This window comes from Salmo trutta, chromosome 28 (genome assembly GCF_901001165.1).
Source record: "Salmo trutta chromosome 28, fSalTru1.1, whole genome shotgun sequence".
Taxonomy (NCBI): Eukaryota; Metazoa; Chordata; class Actinopteri; order Salmoniformes; family Salmonidae; genus Salmo; species Salmo trutta.
In genome coordinates, this window is record NC_042984.1 from 42,370,561 (window position 1) to 42,383,577 (window position 13,017).

At 43.0% G+C, this 13,017-nt stretch overlaps 1 protein-coding gene and 1 long non-coding RNA gene across 12 annotated transcripts in view; both read right to left on the reverse strand.

Moving 5' to 3' along the window:
* Positions 1–1,405: 1,405 nt before the first annotated feature.
* Positions 1,406–2,500, reverse strand: LOC115166435 (uncharacterized). Of its 3 annotated transcripts, none has more exons than XR_003870326.1 (4): positions 1,952–2,500; positions 1,512–1,921; positions 1,453–1,481; positions 1,406–1,422 (listed from the first exon to the last, which is right to left on the reverse strand). It is a non-coding gene; the product is annotated as an uncharacterized LOC115166435 (long non-coding RNA). The 3 variants fall into 3 exon arrangements; XR_003870327.1 differs by having other exon boundaries at positions 1,512–2,389; positions 2,449–2,485; XR_003870325.1 differs by having other exon boundaries at positions 1,512–2,500.
* Positions 2,501–7,505: 5,005 nt separating this feature from the next.
* LOC115166283 (polyhomeotic-like protein 2) overlaps positions 7,506–13,017 on the reverse strand; it is a 49,053-nt gene continuing 43,541 nt past the window's right edge. For 5 of the 9 annotated variants that reach the window (XM_029720136.1, XM_029720135.1, XM_029720133.1 and 2 more), the window contains 6 exons: positions 11,402–11,613; positions 10,834–10,966; positions 9,851–9,962; positions 9,334–9,451; positions 8,913–9,192; positions 7,506–8,527 (listed from right to left, as the gene is read on the reverse strand). In XM_029720136.1, coding sequence (XP_029575996.1) covers positions 8,373–8,527; positions 8,913–9,192; positions 9,334–9,451; positions 9,851–9,962; positions 10,834–10,966; positions 11,402–11,613 — 1,010 coding nt within the window. In that variant the 3' untranslated portion in view covers positions 7,506–8,372. Of the gene's footprint in view, positions 8,528–8,912; positions 9,193–9,333; positions 9,452–9,850; positions 9,963–10,833; positions 10,967–11,401; positions 11,614–12,078; positions 12,256–12,286; positions 12,510–13,017 lie in introns of those variants that run through there. The other 4 variants (XM_029720139.1, XM_029720140.1, XM_029720141.1 and 1 more) reach the window with 4 other exon arrangements.

Sequence of the window (13,017 nt, forward strand, 5' to 3'; positions counted from 1 at the left end):
GGAAAAGAAGACACAGAGTTACCTCTGCTGCAGAGAATAAGTTCATTAGAGTTACCAGCCTCCGAATTCTGCAATTAACTGCACCTCAGATTGCAGCCCAAATAAATGCTTCACAGAGTTCAAGTAACAGACACATCTCAACATCAACTGTTCAGAGGAGACTGCATGAATCAGGCCTTCATGGTCGAATTGCTGCAAAGAAACCACTACTATAGGACACTAAGAAGAAGAAGAGACTTGCTTGGGCCAAGAAACATGAGCAATGGACATTAGACCAGTGGAAATCTGTCCTTTGGTCTGATGAGTCCAAATTTGAGATTTTCTATTCCAACCGCTGTGTCTTTGTGAGACGTAGAGTAGGTGAACAGATCTCCACATGTGTGGTTCCCACCGTGAAGCATGGAGGAGGAGGTGTGATGGTGTGGGGGTGCTTTGCTGGTGCCATTGTCAGTGATTTATTTAGAATTCAAGGCACACTTTACCAGCATGGCTACCACAGCATTCTGCAGCGATACGCCATCCCAGTTGGTTCGCGCTTAGTGGGATTATAATTTGTTTTTCAACAGGACAATGACCCAAAACACACCTCCAGGCTGTGTAAGGGCTATTTGACCAAGAAGGAGAGTGATGGGGTGGGGCATGTAGCCTAGTGTTTAGAGTGTTGGGACAGTAATTGAAAGTTTGCTGGATCGAATCCCCGAGCTGACAAGGTAAAAATCTGTTATTCTGCCCCTGTGCAAGGGAGTTAACCCACTGTTCCCCGGGCGCCGAAGACATGGATGACGATTATGACAGCCTCCCGCACCTCTCTGATTTAGAGGTGTTGGGTTTGACTGGTACTGTATATTTTTTCACTATATTGTAGTGAAACAAAACTCAAAGATACTTTGTTTGTCCTTAGACTGTGGTTCACTTTAGATTTCCATCACAGTGAGGATTTTCTGTGCATACAATACAGTAGAAAGACACTAATCAACACAATACTAATATTAATGTTAATGCTAAATGGGTTGAGGGAGATTAAAGTGTATAAACTGTATAAATTGAAGAAGTGCTTGATACCATACTCTGAATGTGAGGCTGCTGACGAGAGGACAGCTCATAATAATGGCTGGAATGGAATAGAATCAACCACATGGAAAACATGCTTGATTTGTTCAATACAATTTCATTTATTCTGTTCCAGCCTTTACTATGAGCCTATCCTCCCCAATTAAGGTGCCACCAGCCACTTGTGCTGTGCAAATGTTGACTCATGATAACACTGTAATTTGTCAAGCAAGTGGTATTGATTTCTGACATTTCTCAGAAAACGCAGTTGGAAAGATAAATATCAAATTTTTGGTCCATTTTAGGTAATAAAGCAAAAGGAAGGACACCGACTTGTGGTTTAGAGACCTATTTAGTTAGATGTAATGTCCCCTGTTTAGGGGACCTCCGTGGTTCTGGTACCTGTTCCAACCAGTTAGATGTAATGTCCCCTGTTTAGGGGGCCTCCGTGGTTCTGGTACCTGTTCCAACCAGTTAGATGTAATGTCCCCTGTTCCAACCAGTTAGATGTAATGTCCCCTGTTTAGGGGGCCTCCGTGGTTCTGGTACCTGTTCCAACCAGTTAGATGTAATGTCCCCTGTTCCAACCAGTTAGATGTAATGTCCCCTGTTCCAACCAGTTAGATGTAATGTCCCCTGTTCCAACCAGTTAGATGTAATGTCCCCTGTTCCAACCAGTTAGATGTAATGTCCCCTGTTTAGGGGACCTCCGTGGTTCTGGTACCTGTTCCAACCAGTTAGATGTAATGTCCCCTGTTTAGGGGACCTCCGTGGTTCTGGTACCTGTTCCAACCAGTTAGATGTAATGTCCCCTGTTTAGGGGACCTCCGTGGTTCTGGTACCTGTTCCAACCAGTTAGATGTAATGTCCCCTGTTTAGGGGGCCTCCGTGGTTCTGGTACCTGTTCCAACCAGTTAGATGTAATGTCCCCTGTTCCAACCAGTTAGATGTAATGTCCCCTGTTCCAACCAGTTAGATGTAATGTCCCCTGTTCCAACCAGTTAGATGTAATGTCCCCTGTTCCAACCAGTTAGATGTAATGTCCCCTGTTCCAACCAGTTAGATGTAATGTCCCCTGTTCCAACCAGTTAGATGTAATGTCCCCTGTTCCAACCAGTTAGATGTAATGTCCCCTGTTCCAACCAGTTAGATGTAATGTCCCCTGTTCCAACCAGTTAGATGTAATGTCCCCTGTTTAGGGGACCTCCGTGGTTCTGGTACCTGTTCCAACCAGTTAGATGTAATGTCCCCTGTTTAGGGGACCTCCGTGGTTCTGGTACCTGTTCCAACCAGTTAGATGTAATGTCCCCTGTTTAGGGGACCTCCGTGGTTCTGGTACCTGTTCCAACCAGTTAGATGTAATGTCCCCTGTTTAGGGGACCTCCGTGGTTCTGGTACCTGTTCCAACCAACATCTTCGCTTACAAATCGATCTGTGGACACCGTAGATCGAAATGGCTTGAATTGAGTGATACCCCTGGTTCACAGACACAATTGTCACACCTTGATAAGTTTCACCTGTCTTCGTTATTGTCTCCACCCCCTCCAGGTGTCGCTTGTTTTCCCCAGTGTATTTATCCCTGTGTTTCCTGTCTCTCTGTGCCAGTTTGTCTTGTATGTTTCCAAGTCAACCAGCAGTTTTCTTGTTCTCCTGCTTTTTGCATTCTCCTTTTTCTAGTCCTCCCGGTTTTGACCCTTGCCTGTTTCTGGACTTTGTACCCGCCTGCCTGACCATTCTGCCTGCCTTGACCTCGAGCCTGTCTGCTACTCTGTACCTCCTGGACTCTGATCTGGTTTTGACCTTTTTCTCTGTCCACGACCATTCTCTTGCCTTCCCCTTAGGCCTCTTTAGTGTCCTAAGTTTCACAACTGTGACCTTAATTGCCTACCGTCTCTAAGCTGTTAGTGTCTTAACGACCGTTCCACAGGTGCATGTTCATTAATTGTTTATGGTTCATTGACCAAGCATGGGAAACAGTGTTTAAACCCTTTACAATGAAGATCTGTGAAGTTATTTGGATTTCTACGAATGATCTTTGAAAGGCAGGGTCCTGAAAAAGGGATGTTTATGACTGAATCACTGTAAAAGAACAAAACCATATTGAGTTGGTGGTTTACTAAGGGAACCGATTAAAAATGTCAAAGTTAAAAACACAATTTATTTGTAAGAAATTGTGGAATAGTGTCCACCTAAGTGTCAATTTTCGTTAGTGACTCTAAACAGGAACAGAAAGTTAAGGCTCTATTCAATCCGTATTGTGTAGTTAGTGTGATTGAAATTTAAAGGCATGTTCCCACGTTAGTAAAAACTGCATTCACGGTAAACGCTGCATATGTCAGCTCAATGGAAAAGGACCTTTAAATGTCTATCACGCAATCTGTAACGCTTGAGCGATACAGATTGTACAGAGCCCCCGTTAATCTTTCTGAAATGGACACTTTATCAACACAGCGTACAGTAAATGATGTATCATATAGAGACAAGAAAAATATCCTTGGGTTTATTAACCCAATAAAACATATCTGATTCCTCTCTTGGCTTCTCTTACTGTTTTCTGACAGTAGGAACAGTACCAGGTTATTTATGGCACCATATAGACCTAATAACCTGCTATTTATTAGATAACATGCTGTACTTATTACCAATCATATCCTTTTTGAGGCTGGATGGAGTGCAGTCAACAAATGTTTTTTTATATCAAGAGAGAAACCCAGAAACAGGACATACTGTATCACAGAGAAACAGAAAAGATGAAGACTGCTCTCTATTGTCCTGCTCCTCGTGGCTTTTTGCCAGATGTCTAATGCTGTTCTTGTCAAGGTAAGTATCAATCAGCACTTTGGGGAAAAACTGAGCTTTTATGAATATGTACTTGAATGAGATTTGATTCCTGGTGCATCCACCCCATGGGTTTATCTAACTTTGTAAATCAGTGCGTATGTTTTTGTTGTATTTCTACTAATATCACTCTTAGAGAGTGAGCTGGACATTATTATACCCATTGTGCCTAGCTGCTGTAATGATCCATTTTTGTTTTCTATTCTCTCCCTAGGAAGATGTCATATTCTCTCTGGAATCAGTGAGGAAACTTTGATGGACAGTGAAGGGACGTTTAAGCAAGACCAGCACAGTGGCTGTGTGTGCACACCTTTCTCTCCCTGAAGAATTCCGTCCTTTGTTCCAAAGCAAGGATGCTGGGGTATCCTTCGCAAGGTTAGGTGAGTTAAAGCTGCACTCCTTAACATTTTCCAGTAGGGGGCACTCATGAGTAAAACTGCATCCGCAGTCGAGGTGAGGACCGGGTTGGGAAACCAAACTAACTAATTAGCAACGGAGCTTCCAAACTGTAATTTTGAAAAGGAAGAAGTGACCCGATGATTGATTGGCTGAAAAACATTGGTATTTTACCATTTATTTTCAAATATGGATAATAAAGTGTTGAAAGTCCATTGGCTTATTAGTGGATTCTTTCTGTAATATTGTGAAAAACTATAAATACCGTGTGTGTACATGCACACGCTTCTAAATGTACAGTATTTGCATGTGTCGGTATGCGTTTGTATAAATACTTAAGGGAAGATTATCCGTGGTAATTGTAGTGGTTGTGAACAGCAGGTGTGGCTGCCCATCCTCATGCCTGAGAGCTACATGTACTGGCTGTTGAAAGGGACACCTGCCAACCTTTCTACAAGACATCTCATTTATCTTGTCAGTTTCAAGCAAAATATGTTTGAACTAAGATTAATATTTGTCAATTGCTGGTTTCTCACCATGTCAGATTGTAATAAGCTTTATACTCCTACTGTTACAGTGGTCATGGAATCTCAGTCTATGCATATGTGAAAGACATTTCTGTATCAGCCAGTTGAATAGTTGTAATGAATTATTCTCTCACTGCCCTGTTATTGACTGATTATTTGTATAGGAGACTCCACTCAAAATGTATATCAATTAAATGTATTCACTAAGTAAAATATTTTCCAACTGGACTTTGATGTAGATACTATATATTCATAAATGACAGTGTGGTCTTTTATCACTGCAGAAAAATGTACACACATACCATTAAGGTTTTATTTTGGGAGTACAAAATGTTTTTTGATTTTTGATGTAGTATACGAAATAGTTCCATAAATACAAATACTAAACAAGTTTAGAACTTGAAGAATGAAAAGTGAGTTTCTAATCCTAAACATCAGATACAAACATGATGCCGATGACACTTTGGTTTGAGGGTTACAGCAGGTTTCAGTCTATAAAAGGCCTGCAGGACATGTTGCAGTGATGAACAAAAAAAAAAAAAAACATTGAGTGATTATCTATTAAAATCTGCATTTTATTGTGTAAACTATCCCTTCAATATGATACCGAGCACAAAATGGATTTGGGAATGGTGGTGTTCCCAAAAATGTTCATTTAGATCACTAAAATCTATTCCAAATGTCAAGTTTTTCACCCAAAATAGGTGGGGGAAAACCTGAACGTCGCTCCATGTTCCTGTCCAATTAACCCTAGTAGTATATCACACAAAATAATACAAACTTGGAATGACAGTTTATTTTTCTTAGTTTCGCACTAGAGTTAGTAAGAGTAATTGAATTCCACTACCCCAGACTGCTGGAGGCCAGGGACCCTACCTGGTTGCCAGTTTGACAGACAACTACATATGGTTAAGGCTTGTCCCTTTGAAAATGGCCTTCACGGAAGTAGAAAGGACAATAAATTAAGAAAGCAAACAAAATTATTCAAATTTAGAATCCTTAAACACCTGTTTTCTTAACACAAAAGGCAAGAAATAAAAAAGGATGCAATGATTTTAGGTTATTTTGTTGAATTTATATACAAAAATACTAAAGTAAGTATCACAACCCACCAATTCAAGGCGTGAACTGTAACATTGTGTGCTGTCCTGTGCAATGGATGGTGTTAATAACCTAACAACTCAATAGTCCTAGGCAGGTTTTCAACCACTTTCCCGCCAAGACCAAAAATACCCAAAACGCCAACTTCCAGTCAAGAATCAAATATACACTGAGTGTACAAAACATTAAGAACACTTTCCTAATATTGAGTTGCACCCCCCCTCCTTTTGCCTTCAGAACAGCCTCAATTTGTCAGGGCATAGCTTTCACCTAGATTCACCAGTCTATGTCATGGAAAGAGCAGGTGTTATGTTTTGTAAACTCAGTGTATATTATCAATGGAGAAGTAATCCAGATGCAACTAACTCCATTTTTTTTTAAACTGACTTACAGAAAGCTCCACAACTTTGGCGACTTAAGTATATAAACTCAGCAAAAAAAGAAACGTCCCTTTTTCAGGATCCTGTCTTTCAAAGATAATTCGTAAAAATCCAGATAACTTCACAGATCTTCATTGTAAAGGGTTTAAACACTGTTTCCCATGCTTGTTCAATGAACCATAAACAATGAATGAACATGCACCTGTGGAACGGTCGTTAAGAAACTAACAGCTTACAGACGGTAGGCAATTAATGTCACAGATATGAAAACTTAGGACACTAAAGAGGCCTTTCTACTGACTCTGAAAAACACCAAAAGAAAGATGCCCAGGGCCCCTGCTCATCTGCGTGAAAGTGCCTTAGGCATGCTGCAAGGAGGCATGAGGACTGCAGATGTGGCCAGGGCAATAAAATGCCATGTCTGTACTGTGAGACGCCTAAGACAGTGCTACAGGGAGACAGGACGGACAGCTGATCATCCTCGCAGTGGCGAGTCGCGGTTTTGTCTCACCAGGGGTGATGGTCGGATTCGTATTCATCATCGAAGGAATGAGCTTTAAACTGAGGCCTGTACTCTGGAGAGGGATCAATTTGGAGGTGGAGGGTCCGTCATGGTCTGGTGTGTCACAGCATCATCGGACTGAGCTTGTTGTCATTGCAGGCAATCTCAATGCCGTGCGTTACAGGGTCCTCCTCCCTCATGTGGTACCCTTCCTGCAGGCTCATCCTGACATGACCCTCCAGCATGACAATGTCACCAGCCATACTGCTCATTCTGTGTGTGATTTCCTGCAAGACAGGAATGTCTGTTCTGTCATGGCCAGCGAAGAGCCCGGATCTCAATCCCATTGAGCACGTCTGGTACCTGTTGGATCGGAGGGTGAGGGCTAGGGCCATTCCCCCCAGAAATGTCCGGGAACTTGCAGGTGCCTTGGTGGAAGAGTGGCGTAACATCTCACAGCAAGAACTGGCAAATCTGGTGCAGTCCATGAGGAGGAGATGCACTGCAGTACTTAATGCAGCTGGTGGCCACACCAGATACTGACTGTTACTTTTGATTCCCCCTTTGTTCAGGGACACATTATTCCATTTCTGTTAGTCACATGTCTGTAGAACTTGTTCAGTTTGTCTGTTGTTGAATCTTATGTTCATACAAATATTTACACTTTAAGTTTGTTGAAAATAAATGCAGTTGACAGTGAGAAGACGTTTCTTTTTTTGCTGAGTTCATATATTTTTAAACCTCCCACTTCAGGCTGGATGTGCATTTCCTTTTAATTTAGCAAATATTTGCCTCGTATTTTAACTCTGCATTGTTGGGAATGGGCTCGTAAGTAAGCGTTTCACTGTAAAGTCCACACCTGTTGTATTTGGTGCATGTGACATGTGTAGTTCATGCATGCATAATCTATGAGCAGAATTACTTTACCTCAATTAGCCACAAAATCTTAGTTTGAAAGAGGCTGTTTACTGGAAGCTGTGTGGCGCCATTTTCCCTACATTTTCCCCGATATGGGCCAGCCCCCTAACAATTCGAGTTCCAACCAATGTGCTTCAGCCCCTCACTATTTGAGTGACAGCTAGCAAGACGCACACAGCAGAGCGAGAGCAATGACGTGGTGCACATATCTGCACATATGTGACGTAGTACGCAATTTTCAGGGACCACTTTTGGCTCGTGAGCGCTACTTTCAGAACTACTGGCTAAAAAGTATACAAAAGTACCAGGAATCTCTAACTACTAGTAACGGCGTTTATGAACTTAAGTACCACCTTGTCCATTTGAGTCTAGCTGGGTAAGTTACTTGTGCACAGTACAACATCCACAGTACTACTCATTCAGTAGCTAACGGTTCCTGCATTGCATAGGAGAGTCCAAAGAGGCAAAGCTCTAAACTCAGCGTTGCCAATATGCTACGGACCATCAGCTTCTATGAAACAGAGAGACACCCTTCGTCCATCCTCCACCACCATGGGACCAACCTGCCACAGCGGTAGGCTTGAGCCTGGTCAGAGTACCGTATAAATACGGTGTTCTGGACACTTTCCGGCAGTGTGGAGTGGCTCCAGAGAGGAGGGGTTACGAGTCTCTCAGCATACTGATCTCGGCAAAGAGCTTGAGCGCAGGCCCCAGTTTGATGTTCATGGTGCCCATGAGGTGGTCCTCTTTCAGCAGCAGCAAAGACTGGCCGTCGATCTCCTGCGAGCGGAACTCCTTGGCTATCTCCAGGCAACCTGGGAACAAAACAGCCACTCATCAGCTAGCTTTCTAAAAAATATATATACTAAAAAAATAACATTACACATAACCACCAGGTTGCAGGCAAGTCTTTTCTAAAAATCCCTCTTGCTTGCTGCTTGATTTATGACAGGGGCCAGGTCACCAATTATGTTCCTGGAACCGATATCTATGTTTTAGAGTGTTTAAACAAAGTTTGATTTCATTTGTATTTCAACTAATCAAACGACTAAGTTTGTTGACTGAAGTAGGTGTGTTACCACTGGGCTAAAAGAAAAGCCTACACACCCTGCATTTCTCCAGGGTGACCACTGTTGTATTGGGCTGCTACTCTGCCATTTAGCAACCATTGGAGTAAATGGAAAATGTCGCAGTGCCCACCTGGCAGGGAGCAGATGAACTCGTAGACCTCCTCCACGTTCCACTTGGCCGGGTCGCTGGGCTGGAAGAGGGGCAGCTCTTGTCCACAGCCCTCCGTGTGCTCAGCCCCTCTGCTCGCCTGGGACCTGGGAGCACTAGAGCTGGCAGCAGACAGTGGGGGTGAAGGGGGACCCTCGTAGCTGGACATGTCTAAACACTGGCTGAACTCCCTGTGACCAGGGTGAGAGGGGTGGCTGGATGTCACCGATCCACCCCCAGGTTGTTGCCCAGTAGTGGGAGTCTGAAAACACAAAGGAAGGATATAGCTTTGAAGTGATATGGGATTATTGCCATTCTAGCCAGAAAGAGGGTCTCAATGGAAATGTTTATAAAGTCATATAGTGCTTTGATTCTTGATATTTTGTGAACAGTGCCATTTCACCTGTTTTTTGGTCTCGGAGCTTGAGGTCCCAATGGATGTTCTCTGCTTCTTCAGTTTCTCCATCGTGGTTTGTCGATTTGGAAAGAGGCCCATTCGCTTTGTACACCCCACATTGTACCTGCACAAACATTTTATGGGGGAAAAAATAAATAAAATGGGCAATGTATCAACAAGTAGCTTGGGTAATTAAGTGTTTCAAAGGCTGAGCAAGCCATTTGTTTAATTGTCAATTCATTTTTAAACATCTGAGTAACAAATGAATAGCTCAAGTAAAGAATAAGCCATCCATTTATTTATTATTCCTGCACTTGTGTACTACTGCTGTAACAACTGCTGGCGAAAAAGTCATTCAGGATGCCTGGGTTATATTCATTAGACCACACCTTTGCTAAATGTTTTTCAATGGAAAATAAAAGTTCAGATAGTCCCTCCCTTTTGCAGTACGTTTCCTTCCCTTCGGTGCCTAATGGGTACGACCCAGATCTCAGTCCCAGCATCTTGTCTACCCAGGCCTTACCGTTTGGCACACACTGTGGAGCAGAACCTCTTGGATCTCTTGAAGTTGTAGGCAAAGTCCACTCTGCCACACAGCTCACACGTCAGGGTGGGCTCCTCTTGCTGCTTCAGCTCTGCACAGCAACAACAGTTTCACGTCAACACATGGGAACCAGAGAAGCAGTGGTAAAAATACAGTGGGTATTAACACGGAATGCGGGTTGGCATGACAGGTAATGAGCGTGGCATGGCTTCATGTCTACGGAGGCAAGTGGTTGGTTGACTTTCTGATGATCAGAGAGTTGATGTGAGACAAAGAAAACCCTAAAGACAGTCCTACAGTACGGATCAAGAAGAGCAAATCCAAGTGCCAATATGTACAAACATTTGTGCTGAGATTCAAGCAGAAGTGGGACGTGAAGCCAGGTAGCCAATGCCACAATGAGAAGCTTGTAGTTCTGGGTTAATAGGCCTTTTCTCATTTGGGCAAAAGTCCATCCTCTCTCCTCTGTGACTGGATACAGATAAGTGGTCGAGGAGTGTGTCAATTCATTAGGAGGCAAATGAAAGACGGTCCTCCACTCCTCGATAGCCTCCTTTTGGCGAGGAAGCACGTGTATCCTACAGCAGAATAGTTTTGATATCTGCCACACCCTCTTTGAATCACCTGTTGTGCGTGCTTTTCTCCTCCGACAATACACATTTAAAAACACTGTTTCTTGTCCTTTTATCTATGAAATGTCTTGCACAACTAACCTAATTCATTTTATCACTTTACACATTTATTTTGGGATTCCCCCTTCTAAACGTAATTTGCAAGTGGAGGAGCTTCTCATTTCGTATAAGCGCATTTTCGTCCACTCTCCTCGGCCGCCTCTCCTCGATTACCTTTGACCTTTTTGAAAAGGGGGCAAGACGGAGGAGAGAGGACACAGGAGTTGAGCAAATCTAATTGAGAAAAGGCCATAGTGGGCCAAGCAAGATGTCTTCTGGCTGGTCCTTTACCTTGCTGTGATAGGTCCTCCATCTCAGAGTCAGTGGTGCTGTTGGAGGAGGTAGTTGTCTTCTCTGAGTCAGAGTGAGTCTGCTGTTTGTGTTTCTTCAGGTTCTCGATCAGCAACGACAACGGACGGTCCACCTGAAAGGACAGAGACAATTCACGTCATTCATGCTGCTTACACCGGTAGTAAAATGCTGTACAGTGCATAATGATATGAATGGTTTAGTCTAATTTAGTCCACTAGAGGGAAGTGCACTACTGGTCATGTACATGGATAACTATGTGTCCTTATGGTTCAGTTGACTCCAAAACAGGCGTGCAGAGGCAGATTAGGCTGGTAAATTATTTGCCCAGTGGGCCTGTCTAACTTCTGTTTTTTGCGCAAAATGATCCTTATTCGGCTAATAATGGGGGCCTCAAAAAAAAAAAAAAATGGGCCGGTGTGGGGACCAAGAGGAAGTGTGTTAGAAATGCCAGGGCCGTTTTCTGGTCCCAGTCCGCCTGTGTGTGTGCCTCTGCTTCTGAAGAGCCATGTGCCCAGTGGGTGGAAAGCTTCTTCAGAATCCTACTCACAGGGAAAGGCTCTGCTCCCTCCTGGATCACAAATCCTTCAATAAAGTGGGTGAGGATCTGGGGTTTCACTATGGCTTGAGGCAGTTTGCTCTCGCCATTCTGTGGGGTACTGCCTGTCACCATGGGCGCATTGTTCCCATTCCCTGAGGTCATGACTGGAAGTGAGCCTGCACCTGGTTGCGCATTCAGCCACTCAGCATCTCCCTTACCTGCTGGCATAATAATGGCATATTTGTGAGTAAATAAAAAGGAAATATTTGGGTAAAATGTTAAACTGGCATGCAGGAGTCAGTGCTGAGGTAATAATAATAATAGAGAATGACCAATCATGTAACAATAATGATAAATATGGACATGTTTTACGCAGTGAAGAATTAATGATTCTAGAAGAAAATCTGGAACACTTTCGAAATTGTTTTGTTTATTTTCCTCCCCGCATCACTCTACATCTACAAAAAAACTACTTTCCTCAACAAAACAATTAAGATGAGTAGGTGTATTTAATACAAAGAATGTACTGTATCAACTAATCATTCATGATCATTGCGCAAGGTGCTTATTGTCCCACATGCGTATTGTTTCTAATAGATTGCGGTATAAAAGTGCAAAGGTTTCGTCGACATCATTAAAACTACATTTGCCCACGTTTGAACATTAACTTAAATTGAGAAACACACCATAATAAATGACAAATATAGACGCTCTGATTCAAACGCCTCGACAATGGTCAACATCGGAGCGAAAGCACACCCAAAGACAGTACTCCGTGGCACACCCCTTTGTTCCACTGCTCCAAGCTCCTTTCATATCCCGTCCGCCAAGGCAACATGGAGCAAACAAATCATGTGCTCAAACAATTCACAAATATTCCGTGGAAATACGCACCCGTTACATAGGTAGAATCTACACAAGCAATGCAATCACATCCACACTTTTCCGTATGCTTTCTTCAGTTTGTTCGGTACTATTATCCCTGCAAAAGTACACAAGCAAGTGGCCTTTGTATGCGTGAACTGAATAGAAAATAAAGCGCCCCCACCATTGGCCCACGCAACTTGCAATGTGATCCAATGGTGACGAGTTGCTCAAAACGACTCCCTCTCTGATTGGTTGGATTGGCTAACTATATTTTCCCCTCCCACTGCTTTCCAGTACAATCTACCACATTGGTGGAGTTTGATTAAAATGAACCGCGATGCACCGGTATATGGCCCGTGACGTGAAAAAGCAAAAGTGGGAGGAGCGCCCTTCTCTATTCGAACAGTAACAGTAATTGTCCATATAATATAAGTTCTAATTTGTTTAACTATTTAACTAGTTTTCATTGGGATGGGAGATAGATGTTATCAAAATATCAATTTTACATTTGAAAACACAAGTGTCACTTTTGTTTTGAGCCGACTTTTGCGTAGACCAGAGCGGGAACCTGGCTCACTGCCCGGAGGCAGCTCAGTTCCAAAGAGAGCGCAATCACTTTCACCCGGTGCAAATTCTTCCCACCTGGGAAACCCGGTCCACATAATCGAATCCCCTCAATATTTGAGAACTATATTGGCAAGACAGAACTGAAAACCTGTATGTAAAAATAACAGATTTTCATAGATTTAGTGACAAAT